Here is a 17,825-nt window from a genome sequence, read left to right as displayed (position 1 = left end):
GCATGGCACCCTCCCTACCAACTTATCCCAGTCCTATGGAATGACATCCAGCAGTGACATCCACTTTTTCTTCCCTTCTCCTTTCCAGCTTTACTTCACTGGCTCATTTTTTCACTCAATTAATGGGGAAAGGAATAATTAATTATATTCTTCTGACCAGTTGCATCTGTGGTTAGTGAGCATTGTCACTGAGTAGTTTTTTTAACATTTTCAACTCTCAGACAAACTCTCTCTTTTTTAACTCACCACTACGGACTATTTTCTCATTATCACAGAAGAACCACGATATGTAAGAGCATGCACGTGCCTGTGAACAAATGTATATAAAGTCATGACAAAGAGGCAGGGAAGACCCTTCCAGATATCCACATAGCTATTCAGAAAGAAAATAATACCTAAATGATGGTAAGTACATGACCCCTCTATTTTTGTCACTTTTAATTGTGTAGAACACTGTTTTTATATATAATAAACTTTCTTTCATCAAATTAGACTATTCCATTCTCCTCATAATCACGGCTACACTCACAATTCAGCTTTTTATCACAGCAAGATCTATCAGCTCTGCCTACACTGTGTTTACAAAGTAGAAAGGAAGTTGTTAGCTTAGAAAAATGCATTACAGATACTGTGATAGACATGGGGACATCAAACTTAATCACAGAGAGATAAATTAACTGAGTCTGGGGAAAGACAAGAAAGAGGTCACCAATGTCATCTTGATTGCTCAGAAAGGTTAAGGACTACTGCAAACTTTGACCAAGGAAAGAAAAAAGATAAACTTCAGTGAACTAAACTAAGTGATCCCTTGCAATGCCAATAGTCAAGCTTGGTTTACCATGGTAATGACCATCTGGGTGAGAAAGGGGAGAAAATATTAGAACTGCAGAATTGGTTGTGCTTAAATCACACTGGGCATAGTAGTTTCATCTACAGAGATCTCCCTTGGAGTAAAATGAAGAGACAGAAGGAAATTTCCCTTAAAGCCAAGTCAACTTTTCACTATCAGAAAAAAATCCATCTTTGAAAATTAGAAACAGCAGGAAGTGCGCTGCATAGAATGCTAAATTAATTTCTTCTGATAACTTATTTCAAAGAGTATTTGATTAAAAGACAATAGACATGCTTTAAATCTAAAAAACATGGTTACCACAGGCTGAGGCAAAAGTGGTGTTGCTGATAAGTGACAACAGCATTGTTATTTATTTAGCTCTTGTAAAGGCACCCCAGTCAATCAATAGCTATGCATGTACCAAGGCAGTGGGACTTGTATAAAGATGCTTATCAGAAATCCATGGGCAACATTCCACTTTTGATTACAGTGCTGCAGACTGTCCCCAATCCTGCTGAAGCCTGGGTGCCTCCTTGACAAGCCATACTGACAGAAATAATAATATAGAAACCCTACTTGCTAATATGCATATCCAACTGCACAGCCAATTAACCACTAGGCTGACTGAAATTGCTTTGTTATTCACTCCATTCCAACTGATGTTAATACTTTGGCAGCTGATGGGGATAATAACTGATGGAGCATATTGGAAATTTTGAAAGGGGATATAAAATTTGTATAATTTAAAGACGTTGAGAAAGCTACTATGCTTTGCCGTCTTAAAACCTGAAAATGTCTAAATGTTTTGTGCAAGTACTCAGAGCAGGAGAACCAGAATGTATTGGAAAATCTGTGAATGAAAAGGAGGCATTAAAAAAGATTGTGATATACAAACAGGTTTGAAATAACATTAAGAAAGTCAATTATAAGATGAAAACAAGACTTTTTCACCTCTACCTCTAGCATCACAATGAGTAACAATGCTTGAACATCTGGAAACATTTACATTTGATGTTTTAATTAAAATATAACTCTTTCTTGCAACTTAAGCGCATTTTAACCAAAAATGTCATTTCATTAACCTTAATCCCTAAAATTATTTTGTTTATTATCTTTATATAACAAAGTAACAAGTCCAGTTTATTAAACAAACAGTAAAGGGCCATGAAGTTACTTTCACCTACACTTATAAGTCAGGGGATTCTCACAAAAATAAAATAATTTCTATACATCATAGGGACACCTTTCAAAGATGTCTGGGTCATATATTTCACAATGGTGACAAAATTATTTCACTGCCATGCTGCAATTCTAGTCCTGCAGCTCTTATTTGGTGAAAACTCCTGTGGAGTCAACAGGCACCCTCCCTGAGCAAGAGCTGCCTGACCAGGCTGCTTTGTACTCCAGCACCAGTGAGCTGGTGGCTCTGCTGCAGAAGTCTCTCCAGATGAATATCATTTGGGTGAATCCAGTGCCCATGAGCTCTGCCAACAACGGTGAAACAGAGCCTGGAAGGAGCTGGCCCAGCTCAGGAGTGGGAGATCAGTGTGTGTGTCCCTGCTGCCACATCATGCTCTGGATGGGAAACACTGGAGGAGTGGATGTGCAGTGGTAACACACCATCCTCAGCTCTCAGCTCCAAAACTTGCCAATTTTTATTCCTCAAAACTCTCATTTTCCACAGACCCGTTCTTCCCGCTCAGGAACTTGGCTGCTGAAGCTCAACCTCCTAAATCCCTCTGCTGTTCCACCACAAAGGTCCCTAACACCAACCCAAGCTGCCACTTTCTTAAAACCTTCTCCCAGAACCCCATTCTGTTTCCTTCAGACTGTCTCTGCTAAACCACTGAACCTAAACCTAAACTGCCCCTCCTAAACCACTGGCCCACGTGCTGGTCCTAAGCCTCATTGAGTCAAAACTCTTTTGGCACCAGGTGAAGTCAGGTCCTTACCCCTAACACAGACAGAACCCAGCTCTTTTTATTCTACCTGTGAGCATGTGGCCCTATTCCCTACCCACTTTTTCTTTTTCTTTCCAAGCACATGCACAGACCAACATACAGGTTTCATTATTCACCTCCTGGCCCCTATTCCTATAAATTAAAAAAAAAAAAAAAAGACAAAAAAACCAGAATCAGTTTGTATTTAGCCTCAATGAGATCCTGAGAGCAGAGAAAGCAGAAGCAATCAGATCAGAAGTGGACACACTGTGCTTGCCATTTGGTAAGTGAATTGGGGAGCCATAAAAGAGCAGACTGTAAAGAAGTGTTTGCAGGAGGACAGGAGTGAATGAGGATGATGACAGCCATTCATATGGCTACACTTTTAACATATTCAACACACAATTTTCCCTTCACACATGATCCATTGTGTCCCTGGATTCTTAAAGAAACAGCCTTTCTTCATTTAAAGTTACTGAGGAAGTCACAACATCTTTACTTTTTTATGGGTTTTGCCATGGACCATCCCTGCTTTTGTAGTCTAGAGCATGAGCTGTTCTATCTACTCTAAAAAAGACCCCAAAAATCCAGACTTCATGGTAGATAGAGCTATAAAAAAAGCAATAGCCACCTTCTTAAATGGACCAAGAAGGATATAAATCATCAAATAAACCACATGCTACAAGAGACCACTGGTGAGGGCTGAGCAGTGTATGTTTTATATTTATGAACATTTGTCTTTCTTTTACTTCTCGGGACTTCTTTTTACATTGTTGATGTCATGATCCACAGAATTATTTTCTTATTTATTCCTGTGGTTAAACTTTCAAATCTTTTACCCATCTTTCACCTGAGTTTAATGAGAGTCAGAAAGCAAAATTGAAAAATCATTTGGTCAGGCTTGAAAGATGTTTAATTTTGACTTTTAGTGTAATAAAAGACTGTGTGCTGAACTCCTTTTTGTCTAATATGGTGAGCTAATTGCTTGGTTGGGATTCTGTTTATGTCTCTGTGAGGCACAATACTGTCCACTAAAACCACATGAGATCACACTACTAAGCAAAATCCCAGCAAAATTACCTGATGAGACTGTTAGCAGCAAGACTGTGGTTTGGTTTTTTTAAAGAAATTGAAGAAATGCAACCATGCTGGGCTTTTGGCTTTGCTTATACTACTAGCTGAAATTGTGTTGGCTCAAGGAAAACTGAAAGATAAAAAAATTAAACCCAAGAGGGTGGAGGTGTCAGGGTTAGCCAGTGCCAGGGGTAAAGGGGGTGTGGATGTCTGAGGACTGTGGTGACATTTATTGAGTGCCTGAACAAAGTGATCATTCCTCCTTCCTTTCACACTTCTAATTCACCATATTAGAGAGCAATGCTTCCATTTGGGATCGACTAATTGACCTGTCCTAAAAGCTCTTTTCTACTTTTAGCAGGTGTGATGCTACAAAAAGCTGACAAAGTAACAAAAAAAAAGCTTCTATGATCTCACGGTAAAAACTGCAACTTTTTTATGTACAATCGTATTAGACTAGAACAAAATACCTGCAAAACTGAGCTAAGTTTGAGGGATACAAGCCTGAGAAGCAAATTCTGACCTGGCTAAGTCAGCAGGGGCTAGGAACACTGGAGAAGAGCGGTAAGGAACAAGCACACACACACACACACACACACACACACACACACACACACACACACACACACACACACACACACTCCCTCCTTCCTCACCCAGTTCCCTCTGACGGATGCTTAGAGATGCAGTGTTGGGCTCCACAGGAACTGTGCCCAACACTGCTCAGCCTGAGACAGAAATGCTCCTGTCAGGCTAACAGAAGCAAATGGGAACACCTCTCTGAAAAATTAATAATGAAAAGAATGAAAAGAACCAAATGTTTTGGAATGCTGTCAGATAGCAGAATTTCTCACAAACACAGGAAAGCAAAAACACTTTGTGTTATCAAGTAAACATTCTGAAATGCCACCTTATGACAGAGAACATCCCTCTTTTCATAAAATCAGCTACTTAACTTCTGGGGAGGCTCCTGGGCTTCCCTATGAAGTCCTTAAGTGGCAGCTCCACCTCTTCATATTTCATTTTCTTTAACAAGACTTATTTCTTCTGAGGAACCTGCCTTTTTACACATCACCCTTTGACTGGGTCCAAGGCAATGTTTTCAAAAACTGGCAAAAGGTGTGATTTTAAAATGCTTTCTAAGGAATCATAGCTGGTACCTCTACAATCATGTTTCTTTACCCCAGGAATCATAGCTGGTACCTCTACAATCATGTTTCTTTACCCCTCATCCTTTTAGCCTTCCCTCAAATGAATTTCAAGCATGATATCCCCATATGGGCAGAAACTGAGAGAATAATAAGCATAGAGACACATGTGTGCACACACATAAATCTTTAGCTCTCCCCTGTAGCACATACATTACAGGACATGCAGCATTCTCAATCCTGCACTGCCTCAAGTGCACTACAGAGAAGAGTGGTGGCCTGAATTTCTCAATTGTTTTGCTTTTAATTAGACCAGTCGTATAAGTTTTTTAAAAAAATAACAAAATGCTTAAGAAGAGCCGTTTCTGTGCACTTTTCTAGCAGTTATGTATCAAAGGGTATTTAGCACACAGTGGGGATTTTTAGGTAAACAATGCTACCGTTTCCACCAATACCGGCATTGTTAATCACTGGAAAAAATCCAATAATTCCTAACTACCTCGTGCCTGCAACTAGGTCATCTTGCACAGAGACGAGGAGGTTAGGTACAAGATCTGGTTTTTACTTTGCAAAGCCTGTAAATGACATCGCATGGTCGTGCAAATGAAGCAAGGCAAGACGAGAAAATGAAGAAGAATGAAGCTGTATAATCTAATCAGAAACCAACAAGGGGTTTTCTTTATCTTCTCTTCCTCCCTCGGAGACAAAGGGAGGCTTTAAATCCTTAAAACAGTCTGGTGTTTCGCTTTCTCTCACAGCTTTTGCTCCTACTGAACGTATGTAATGCACACTTATTCTGCACGTATTGACGTGCAGGTTCTCGCAACTCTGCGTGCAAAAAGAAAGAGAACTGCACGGGGGCTCTCCAAAAGGCACTGAAGCAGCTTCCTGTCACTTCAGAAACTAACTACCGGAGCACCGCCGTTCTTAAGCAAAATGTATTTGCACTTGGAAAGAATTTCATCTCCGTCCCATTGCCGCCCGCTAGAGTGGGCATCGCCTCCCTCCCTCAGTGTGTCAGCGCTCACCGCTCCCCGATCCCCAGCATAATGAGCTGACCTTTGCTTTAGTTCATCGACTTTCGACCAAGGTAATGAACTGGAAGCAGCGCGATCATCACCAGCGGTTTAAGCAGCGCACCGGCTCCCTCCCCGCCCCTCGCCGGGGTCCCCGGGCGCCCTGCCCTGCCTCCGCCGTGGGGGCGGCTTGCCCTGGGCGTGTGTCCCCGCACCGGGGCACGGAGGGGACAGGGTGGGGGGAGGAACGAGGCGGGGCGCTCCCAGCCGGGGGCCGCAGCTCCGGGCGCCTCCGGGCTGGGCTTTCCAGGCGGCTCCCGCTGCGGCGGGGCAGGGAGCGGCTGGGTGCGGGAAAGCCTCCGCTCCAGCGCCTGCCCCGCGCCCGCGGACCCCGCAGCGAACCCGCGGGGCGCACGGCACCGACGCGCCGCCGGCCCCGGGGGATGCCCGGCGGCCCCGGCAGCATCCCCCCACCCACCGGGAGCGGCGGGACGGGCCCGGACCCCGCCTGGCGAGGCTCCCGGCGGGCCTGGCCCCGCAGCCCAGCCCTTCCTTCTCCGCCGTGCTCCTCACACTCCCCCCGAGCCCGCCGCAGCCCCGGCCCGCGGGGTCTGACCTCCCCGCGGGGCGGCGCGCCCCGACCGCGCAGGGACCGAGCGGCACCCGAACCCACCGTGTCCGCCTCGCAAGGAAGCCGGTGACCTGTAGATAGCGATAGGCACTGAATGATGTTTGCTGCTGCCGTGGAAATGGTGAATGTGGTGAGCGCCCAAACTGGAGGCGCCCCACGCCACCCCAAGGAGGCCGCTGAGAGTGAGCGGGACTATCCAGAGCAGGGCCAAGCGGCCGCCGGCGCTGCTGCTGCCGCTGCTGGCGGGTCCCGGCTCCGGGCTGCCCCTAAGGAGCCCCCCCATCATCCGGTGCGCGGCGAGCCGGCCCGCGGCGTCCTCGGGAGGAGCAGCAGCCACAGCAACGGAGGCAAACTTTGGGCAGAGGCGCTCGCACACTCGCACACGGCGCTGGCTGCAGCTCACGGCACCAGGCGAGCCATCTCTTCCCTTTGGGAAAGCCTATGAGGATCCTTTTCTCCAGGTCTTCTTCTACCCAAAACAATCCGAGACATAGTCAGAGAATCCAGGCAGTTCAGAGCCTTCGCAAAGAGGTGGAAGTGGGGAAAAGCCCCGTGCCCAAACAATCGTTAGTTTCAGCTTTCCCGGGGCTGGTGCTCATTAACAATACTCCACAGCTGCAAGGGCTACGAGAATGCCAAGCATTCTCCCATCCTCAGTAATCCACAGTGTAGCCAATCATGCCACATTTCTGCTAAGAAAGAGAAAAGGGGATGCCACTCCATCAGCCAGCGCTGGGAAAGCAGAGAAAAATCAAACTGCTGCTCTTCCCTCCATTCATCTCCAAACTGGTGAGCCCTCACCGAGCGAGCTCTCTCCCGGCGCGCACACACACTCACACTCGCGAACACACACACACACTCGCACACGCCGCCAGACAATAATCAGGCTGCTCCGGCAATCTCAGTGGTCTGGCTATTGACAGTAATACCCGAGGATGTTTTCAGGGAGAATAGTGCACCCTTATGAAAGAAGCTGGGAAAAAAAAATAAAAATAAAAATAAGCATGCTTGCGAGGAGCAGGGCTATGCAAATCTGCAGTCTCCGAACAGCAAATCGCTGAGGCTTGGATGCAATGCAGAGGACGAGCCTATGTTAAAGAGGGAGGCTGAGTTCAGCTCCCACTCAGTCGCGCTGCCTCTCCTCAGCCTTTCGGGAGCCGCGCACTTCCAGAACGCGACTAGGGCGGTGTGGAGGGGACACACACACACACACTCACACGCACTCACACTCTCACACTCCTCTCCTCCCCACCCGCGCCGCGGAGTCAGCAGCACGGCAGCACTTCCCCTCCTCTGACAGTTCAGAGGTACCAGTGTCTCGAAAACCCACTTTCAGCTTAAAAAGAACGATTTCGGGGTCTTTTAATTGACCTAAACTTCCCCCATCAGACCTTTCCCTCCGTCTATTCGGGCACCGGCTGCGATTATCCGGTCATTACACACACGGCGCCGAACAAAGAGTTACCGGGATTTTCTCCGGCACCACTCAACTACCGCACCTCGGCCGCCCACCGCAGCCGCTAGCAGGGCTGGAAAAAATCCTTTCTGGGCTGAGCCCCCCTCATTCCCCCGCAGCTGCAGGGCGGCGCCGGCAGCTCCCGCATCGCCGTCCGGGTGCGGGGCCCCGCCGCGGCGCTCGCCCCACGCCTACCCCCAAAACAGGGCGGAGGGCTACCCTACAGCACCAGCGCCCTCGCACAGCCACACACACAGAGCCGAGCGTGCCATGGGAGCCGATGTCACGTTTAGAAGCCAAGGGTCGGTGTTCTAAGGGCTAACCTATCACCCCGCGGCGGGTCCTGCGCCCCCCGGGGCCGGGCGCGGAGGCGCAGCCCCTGCAGTACCGCACCTGGGCACAGCAGGGTGTGCGAGCCGCACACTCCCGGCCCTCCTCTCCTCCTTCCCTCCCTCCCCCGCTCCCAGCCTGCCGTAGATCTTCTGCCATGCCTTCAGCAGCATGAGATCATGGGTGCGGGTAGCGGATGCGTGAAAGCGAGAGGGCGAGCGGTGGGCGTGAGAATGGGGTGGGTTTTTTTTAAACATTTCGCGTTAATCTAAACGAAAACCGCTGCAATTCGCCGAGGCGCTAATTCCCGAGGGTGCGAAGGGAAGTCACAACCTTTGCTCAGCTGCGTAGGCTGAAGAGTAAGAAAGGTTTTTCGCCCTGCTCAGCCCAGGGAGGATCGCTGTCCCCGGCCACAGAAACGCCCTTTGCCGCGGGGTCGTGCCGGGGGCCGCACACGGCGACGAAAGGACCCCGGAGCCCCGGAGCAGCGCCGAGCAAAAGTGGCTGCTCCTGCCCTGCCCACCTGGACGCGTCGCATCGCAACCTCGCCACGCACCCAAAGTTTTGCCAAGACGCCGAGGTAAATTATAATAACAAAGCCTTAACGCAATGAGGAAAGCAGCGCTGCCCGAGCCCTTTCTGCGCTCCGTGGAAGGGCAGGCACGCATCCCGAAGGAAGCCCGCACCCGCCCTGGCCCTGCGAGACAGAGGCCACCCTGTAACATCCCCGGCTCGCCAGAGGGAAAGGCAGCTTAGGAGGAAGTCACTTTTCCAACCCGTCTCCTAAAGCCTCCGTGTGAGAGAAGAAACACCACTTTTCCAAACTATCAGCTTTCAACTGTCATGCACTGTCACCTCCTAAAACAATAAAAGACAATAATTTCTCTAAGTTTCAGAGTTAGGGAAAGAAGGAGAAAAAGGTATGAAACCTTAAAGAAAAGTCAACCTGGATAGGACAGCTCTCATAAAATTAAACCCCCTGATATATGTTTCCTGTTGATGCAAGTAATGTGTGTTAGAAATTTCATCCATAAATACCACTAGGTTTTCCTATCAATCTGACTCAGGAAACAAAATATTTCAGTCACTGGAACCAGTTTTTCATTAAACTGTTCACATGTTGCTGCCGTTTTAGAAGCAGGCAGTAGTTAGCTTGACTGTTCTTAATGATTCTAGACATCCTACAGACAAGGAACTTAAAATTGTTATCACTCCTCTGAAATAGGAAGCCGGTATTGCCAACCGTGTAGTTGGCAACGCAGTTGTGCAGATAAAATTTCAGTTGGCAAGTCCTGTCTAGACTAACTTTGCTTGGCTGTGCTGTTTTAAAGCTGCCATCAGGATTGTGCTACCTTACAGCGGGACTTTCCTTGTCAGCACCCAGGAAAGCATGACTCCACCCCCACTGGGGGATTCCCCATGAGGTGTGCAACCTTGCTGAGAGAGGCGTTCCACAGATGCCTTTCAGCCCAAGCACACAAGTTTGTTCAAATTTTGGTGAAGATCCACCTTGGTGTGGATTCAGAAGGATTTGGTGGAAGCACTCTCTGTTGTTGGAGATCTTTGTAGTTTGGATACCTTAATCTAAATTCTTGCTCCATCTGCCATCTACTGTGCCAGGGAGGCCTAAAGTGCTTAAAAAAACAAGGACAAATGAATAAAATGTTTAGGTACTTCCAAGGTACTTCATTTAATATTTTAGTGAAGATGAAAGGGTTTTTTAAGTGCTCTACTTTATGAAATACGTACTATTTATGCAGTGCACATACACAACTGCCACTAAAGTTTCTAGTTTCAGTTTGTGCCTGGAGACTACTTAGTGAAGTTTTGTTTTTTTTTTCATCAGATAGATTATAATGGGTCATTTTTAGGTGCTACATTATGGTATTAAACACTGCTTAGGGACTGTTAAATTAATGGACTGTTTTGCTGCACTGCATCCAAACCAAGAGTTGAGTACACAAAGACCAAATCTTCACAAAACTATTTAGGCATCAAACTCTTACTTAAGAGCCCTATTAAAGTGTGAATGGGGTGACTGCCCTCTAAGTAGGCATCTCTCTCTGGATCTGGTAATGTGATCAGCACCTTGGGTGTAGCAACTCTAATTTTAACAACATTTGACATTTTTCTGGCTCTGCACTCTGAACCACAAACAAGAGAGGACTACCCAAGTTTCACTGGGGAGAAAGGTGATCTAATGCAGTGCAAGGGTGAGAAATGGGACAGAATTAATTTGCAGAAAATATTAAAAGATTGAAAATTAAATGAACACCAGGAAGGTGAAGAAGGAAGTGTATGAAAGCAAGATGGAGACAGGAAGGCAAAAGAGGGACAGTCCAGTAAAATCCTCTCTTGCTCAATTTTTTTTTTTGTGTGTGTTTTCAGCAAGCTAATAAAACTTCTTTCCAATTTGAAGCAAATCCTGGTAGTCAGACACTTATACTTTTTGCATGTTTTGATTTAAAGTAGGTTGCAGGTGAGTGTCAGTCTCTTTCCTCAAGTAAAAAGTGATAGAACAAGAAGTGGCCTCAAGTCATGATAGAGAAAATTTAGATTGGATATCTGGAAAAACTTCTGCAAGTCTTGTCAAGCATTGGAACAGGCTGCCCAGGGGGAACAGGCTGCCCTGGGAAATGGTGAATTAATTGTTCCTGGAAGTATTTAAAGACCCTGTAGAGATTCAGATTAGACATCGGGAAGAAATTCTTTATCGTGAGAGTGGGGAGGCACTGGAACAGTTTGTCCAGAGAAGCTGTGGATGCCCCATTCCTGGAAGTGTTCAAGGCCAGGCTGGATGGAGCTCTGAGCAACATGGTTAAGAGGAATGTATCCATGTCCATGGCAGGGGGCTGGAACAAGATCACAATTAAGGTGCCTTTCAACCGAAACCATCCCAGGTTTCTAGGTGGCCCTTAGGGACATGATTCAGTGGCCTTGACAGCGCTAGGTTAACAGGGATCTTAGAGGACTCTTCCAACCTAAATGTTCCCATGATTCTGTGATTCTATTTAAGAAGTTTAATTGGGTGTTTTGGCAGTTGGAGTTTTAGGCTTTCTAATGACAAGTAAGTTAAAAGCTTCTGCAAGTAAACTCTGTGAAAAACGAAGGTAAGCAGCATTTCTTATTTAAAATGCTTGCCTTTTTTACCTCCTGCTGACACAAGAGTATGAATAGCTGAGGACTAACTGAAGTTAAAATAACCTGGTTTTAATCCCCAAGGACATAGAATTGTACTTCCAACACAATCAACATGCTGCTATCAGTCTGTGAAGGTTCACTCAGGAATGAAGAAGTGGTACAAAAGAAGACAATAAACAAGAGTTTGTGTAAACAAATAAATGTTCCCCTGCAGGCATAGTAAATAAAATGTGAGAATGAATTCTAGTGTTCACAAGGTAGTTTTTAATATCTCAAAAACTTAGCTCGGTGAAGTTAGTCCCATTTAACTCTTACCCTGTGCCAGTCACATGTAAGTGTGACTTTTAATCAAGCTATTTCCACCAAATGAACCCTGTTAATACCAGTAGGCTGTAAACAACAAATGCTCCTAAAGAAAATTTATACAAACAAAAAAAGTTCTCCCATGAGTATAGTTTACATTACTTCCTCAAAGAAAATCAGATACTTCTTGCTGGTATGACCATATCTCTGCAACAGTACAGACAGATCAGCTAAGATGGACAACTTCAGCAACACCAGCAAAACTGAAGTGCAGACCATGCCTTAGGCCAGCAGAAGTTGTCAGTTAAATTCAGGGTTTCTTTTGGTTAAGTGCCACCTTATGCAACCAGGCTTCCCTGGCCATCTCTAGTTAAACCTGCATTTAGTGTTGTCCACTCTTAAACTCCTGAAGCCCAACTGCTGTTGAGCAAAATAATAAACAAACAAACAAACAAACAAAAAAACAAACACTCCCAAACACCTCCACAAATCTGTGTATTGCAGGAATACTATGTGGTTACTTATGGAGAGCTTTAACATGTTTTACCAATGAGCTTTACCACTGTTTTATGCTACAGGTTTTCCCCACTGCTAGGCTTGGGCCCACCCTTAATTTGAAAACACATGGACATTCTGTGATTATAATTAAACAGGCCAGAATTTATGTTTATCCAACCCACAGACAGAGGCTTAGAGAAGAAAACAGTCAAGCTAATGTTTCCTCTTCCACTATAAACACTGCTGAATTTAAAGACCTATACACTGTATCTCCCAGTACTTTTACTGATGTCTGGTAATGGTGGAGGTGGTAACTTTCCTCTTTTAAACAGCAGAGAATGTTCCTTCCAAAAAGCCAGTTAATTGCAAGATACTGAACCAAGGCCTGTCATTCATGTCCAGTTTGTGTCCTAACCCTACATAACCTCGGACAGAAACTCCTTACTTTATGCCAATAAATTTTTATCATATGAACTTCTTGAAGACATAGAAGGTAAAAAATATGATCCTAAGGGAATAAATGGAGTATTTGTGCAGCCATAAAATGCAAAGAAATTGAAAATTTTTGTAATCATGTGAGAAAGGAGAGCTTGCAAAGGAAATTCTTAGGCTGCTTTCTCTGTAGTGTAGCTGTTTTCTCTCTATGCATAGTTCAAAACAAATCCTGTACAGTTAATAAGTCTTTCTGTCCATCCAGATAGGCTTAAATCTTCATAATAAATGTTTCTTGACACTGTGTGTATAAAGTAATCTCTTTCTTGCTATTCCTTGCTGTCAAAATCAAGCTGATTTTCATTTTGTTTCATTTCATTGAAGACATGCACATAAGCCAGATCTTTTCAATTTAGAGCAGAAGGGGCTTGTGGAGAACATTTTGCACTGGGGGATTTTGACTGTGAGAAGAAGGTCCCTCTTTGTCTGAAACAGCCCTGGTTGGTCCATAAGTCATTGGGGAACTCAGCCAGGTTTGTCCATCCTTACTTGAATTAGCCCTGGTTTGAGGTGGCTTGAGGGGATGGCTCAGAATCCACTGGGGGTTGGCTTTTGCTGGCTCCCAGTGCTGCAACGCCACTTAATGTAATATTTTCTCTTTTTTTTTTTATTTTTTTTTATTTTTATTTTAACGTGGCAGAAAGATTTCCAACACCTTGTGTAGCTTCCCCCTTTGACTCCAATCTAAAGCCACAGGGAATAAGGCCAAATCCACCTGTCTGTGGCATTTTGGAGATTTGTAGTCCTGTAGCAAATGGTCTCTAGCCATGTTCTCTCTGGGCTACCACGTGAGTGGGTAATTCCATGGGCAATTAGGCTGCTGCTGCTGAACCTGCAAAAGTCTCTCTGACTTCTCCCAGTGCTGCTGCAGGAATTGGCACTGCATTGCCACAGAAAAGAGAGATCCCTGGTACAGCTTGAATGCTACTGATTTGAACTCCTCAGCAAATACTTCAGCTAGGGACAGAAAGCAAGCCACCACAAAAATAGCTAGTAAATTAGTCATCAAGAAGTTTGATGACAAATGCCAGTAACAGAACCCAGTATTCTGCTCTTTTGTATCCAGTACAAGCATATGCAAAACCTATTTGTTGATAAAGGCCTCCAGAAATAGGAAAAGTGTGTGTATTACAGAGTTGTTTGCAGCTCTTGATACTGTTTACCACGCACAATAACTGAGATATTAAAGCCGTGTCAAAGAAAGCTCAGAATAGACTTACTGCAGCATGCACAAAATGGGGAGACTGAGTTTAAAGACCTTGCAAGGCAAAGTTAATTGTTTTTTGTTTTTTTTTTGTAGGAAGCCCACTGGTAGCCAAGAGAGCCTTAAATGGTATTTTTGGAGTACCTAAAGTCAGGACTGCATTTTTAAGCAGGGTTTCCTGACAGGATTTCTAAGATATCCCTCATTATGACTCATGAACATCACACAACACCCCTCACTTTTCTGGCCTGGGTTGAGAAGAGGATGTACAGTGAAGTTCCACCTCCTGCCTTCCTTGAACACGTTAGTCCTGCTTCAGTCTTGGCAAAGAAAGGGATGAGATGCAGCCATCTACTCTTTGTCCAGTGCAATACATTGCTTTAGACTCCAGACAGCAGTAGTGTTACAAGCCAGCTGCAGAAAGAACTGAATTTACAAAGCAGAGTTTCAAGAAGATGACATTAACTTTTGGCAGTCATAACTTGAAAATGTCCAAATACTTATTTAGCTTTAAGCTTCTCTCTTTCTTTCTTTCTTTTTTTTCCTCCCCAGAAAAAGTGTCACTGTTGTGCAGAACACATTTGTAACGTCAAGCAAATTTCCTATAGCTGAGTTATGAACCTCTGAACATACAGGTTTAAAATGAAAATGCTGACATAATCTTAAATGTAGTGGCACAAATAGTGCCACTACAATAATCCTTGTAATCTAATATATTAGCCCTAGGGGGATGGAGACTGAATTGCTGGTCTCAGACAGCCTTTCTGAGGCTCAGCTCAAATTGCACAATTATTCTACATCCTTCAAGTTCTTTAAAATACATTTCAGATGCAGTATTGTACATTCCAAAAATATTTGTTCTTCAGAGATTGATTTGACTTTTTTTCCTACTTTAAAGAGATATATGGCCTCGGAGGCATGTGAAAAATCATTAATCAAGTTTAGACTGTGTAACACCCTTTTGTATGCGAAAGACTTACTTTTTTTCTAGATTCCCTCAGTTATGTTGCCAAGGTGATTCCCCCAGAGAGCCATGTGTTTATCTTGACAGGTGTTAGCGAGATCTGGGGAATCTCAATGGAATTGTTACTGGTTGCTTTGAGGTACAGTAGAAAACATTAAGCCTGCAAACTAATGAACTTACCTTATTACATTCTAAATAAAATAAACCACAGAGTAAGTTGGATTAATCTACTAATGCCTTTCTAATGAAGCTTTTATTGGGCATATGGTGTGGTCTTGCTACTTTCCTCATATAGCTAGCACAAGCTAAAACTCAAAATGAAAGGTACGTGTGCCTCTTCTGTGAGATACCAGTCTCAGAAACTTGCCATCACAGTTCAGAGTACTGCTTTACTGGCATAACCTCTGATTATGGTTTGCAAGACTAAATGGATTCAAAAACGAGAAAGCAATCAGATTAAAAAGGGAAACAAGAGACACCGCTGATAGGAAAGGAGAAAATACAACTTCTATTGCTGTTCCTAGGGGAAAATTTGAAACCACTGCTGGTAAGTTACAACTGCTCTAAAATCCATTCTGTGACCTGTCCCAACAATGTCAGGGAATCATTAATTAAGTATTGTAACTTCCAAAGCTACATAATCATTCCTTAGTTACAGTCCATTTGTATTTTCCAGCACTGAGCTGTAACACACTGTATTTTTATAATGCATATTAGAAGCAATAAAACAATAGGTGCTTTTAACAAAAAAGAATGGGTCTTAAGCAAGGTGAAACAAAATACCAGCATTTTCAGCCAGCTATGCCTTTTCCTTCTAATTGCCATTTTTTTTCTCTCTTTATATGTACAAGATCAGAACACAAGGAAAAAAACCCATTCCTTAGCAACATTCATCTTCTGGGAGCATGCTGCTGAATTTAGGTATAAAACCATAACAGCATCTCAAAGAATAGCAATAGCTCATATACTTCAGCTTTGATATATAACTTCAAATCCTTAATCTCCTCTTTTCAGATTTCCACATAAAGTTTTACTCTGCTTCCATATTTGCAAGTGCCCATTCGAGACAAAAACATCTTTTCTTATCCATGCTCTCCCCTCCCTGTATTTACTTCAACAACAAATTAGCAGCCAATTTTTTTTTTTTTAATTTTTTTGTTGTGGAGGATAAGAAAAGCGATACGGTGAAAACAGAGTGAGAACAGTTTTTCTTTCCTTCAGCACCAGCAGCCAGAAACAGTATGAAAGCAATGGATCATGAAGAAAAGCAATTTCCTACTTCAGGGATTAAGCAATACTCTCTTTTGTAATGTTAAATGAAAGTTTTAGTTATTTTTTTTCCAAGTAATGCTGATTTTTTTCCCCCCCAATGTAAATAAATACGCACTGGAGAAGCTCCAATAGTCACAAACACATCACTTTCTAGCCAATCAATAACACAGATAAAACCCTTTGTGCTGTGCTTCTTTCAGCAGGCTTATTGATAGGGCAAGAAAAATTAAGCTACTACAGAAGCCAAAGGTAATTAACTTAAGGAGAGAGAAAATCTGATGATTTATACATTCTGTTCTTTTCTTAAGGACAAATACAGGGGATTCATATATAGGAAACAGGCTTTTGGGGAAGCACTCAAGTAGGGACAGCTGTCTGCATTTTACTGGCACATTTCTCATACAGTGACAATGCAGTATGAATTTCCTGTTGTGATGATTGATGGCTTGACTATCAGGTGAGCTACCACATCCTCCCCTAAAACACAATCCTACAATCCTCTTTGGTGGTATGGAAAGTATGGAGCTTCTACACCTGCCTCTGCCACAGCTTTGCAAAGTGCAACCTTGGACAAATCACTACAAAAGCATTTGCCATTTAATGGCTAACTGGTAAGCTGGGTCAATACCACCATTCCCAAAGATAAAAGGTATTGGCATGAGTAAGGCTTGGTGGAATTACACCCTTCACACCAATGCTGAAAGGTTCCAAAGGCTTTTACCTTCCAGCACTATCGAACAGAACATTGTAGGATTAAGTCTTCTCCACCTACAACTTTTTGTCTATCAAGCTCCAACAAGAATATTCAGTGCAACTTTAAAGCCAGTGTTTAAACCACTTTGAGATTGCTTCCTGATGAATGCCACTGTTTGCAATAATTGTGGAAGCATGGGCCTCCCTCAATTTTTATACATAGATGGGAATCCTGTAAATATTTGATCAACTTTGCTTAAAGGGACAATTTTTATGGGAAAACATTACCACTGTAAAGAAACTTTGTGGGCCAAGCTTGTCTTCCTTAGCATATATGCAAATAATGGGTGCAAATATCAAGAGATTGGAAACAGAAAATAATTTTATTCATACCTGTGTTTTAGTTTTAATGAATTACATTAAAGAAATTCCTAGCTAAAACAAAGTGCCTGCTATATAATTAAAATGAAGAGTCACAACCAGCTTATCTTTAAAAGCAGGTTGTAACAGGAAAGAAAATCCAGGACTTCTCAGCTGCAATTTTGTGGCTCTATCAAAACTTGCCTAATTTTACCTATTTATTTCAGTGCATAATAAAAGATGTACTCAGAGGAAAAATGTGCAATGCATACATATTTTTAAAGGCTTAGAAAGTTAGCAGCTTTCTTTTAACACCCTTGGATCTAATTTTGTTTCTAACAAGTAAAATGAGAAGAATGGGGCCCTAAAAAGGATTATGGTCTGAAACCTGCTCTTTGAATCTTTGCACATGTTAAAGCTGTCACAAATTTGAATAGAAAAGATGGGTGGTCTGCTGACCATCTTTGGTCA

The 17,825-nt window shown here is 43.7% G+C and overlaps 1 protein-coding gene across 12 annotated transcripts in view; it reads right to left on the bottom strand.

The window, feature by feature from the left end:
• NRXN1 (neurexin 1) overlaps positions 1-17,825 on the bottom strand; it is a 672,843-nt gene that overhangs the window by 264,399 nt on the left and 390,619 nt on the right. For 3 of the 12 annotated variants that reach the window (XM_059840827.1, XM_059840828.1, XM_059840831.1), the window contains exon 1: positions 6,684-7,571. The exons of 8 other annotated variants lie outside the window; for them this stretch is intronic. In XM_059840827.1, coding sequence (XP_059696810.1) covers positions 6,684-6,927 — 244 coding nt within the window. In that variant the 5' untranslated portion in view covers positions 6,928-7,571. Of the gene's footprint in view, positions 1-6,683; positions 7,572-17,825 lie in introns of those variants that run through there. One more of the 12 variants, XM_059840830.1, reaches the window with a different exon arrangement.

This window comes from Haemorhous mexicanus, chromosome 3 (assembly GCF_027477595.1).
Source record: "Haemorhous mexicanus isolate bHaeMex1 chromosome 3, bHaeMex1.pri, whole genome shotgun sequence".
NCBI classification, from domain to species: domain Eukaryota; kingdom Metazoa; phylum Chordata; class Aves; order Passeriformes; family Fringillidae; genus Haemorhous; species Haemorhous mexicanus.
The sequence above is the reverse complement of the archived record's forward strand: the minus strand, read 5'-3'. Positions and strand labels throughout refer to the sequence as shown.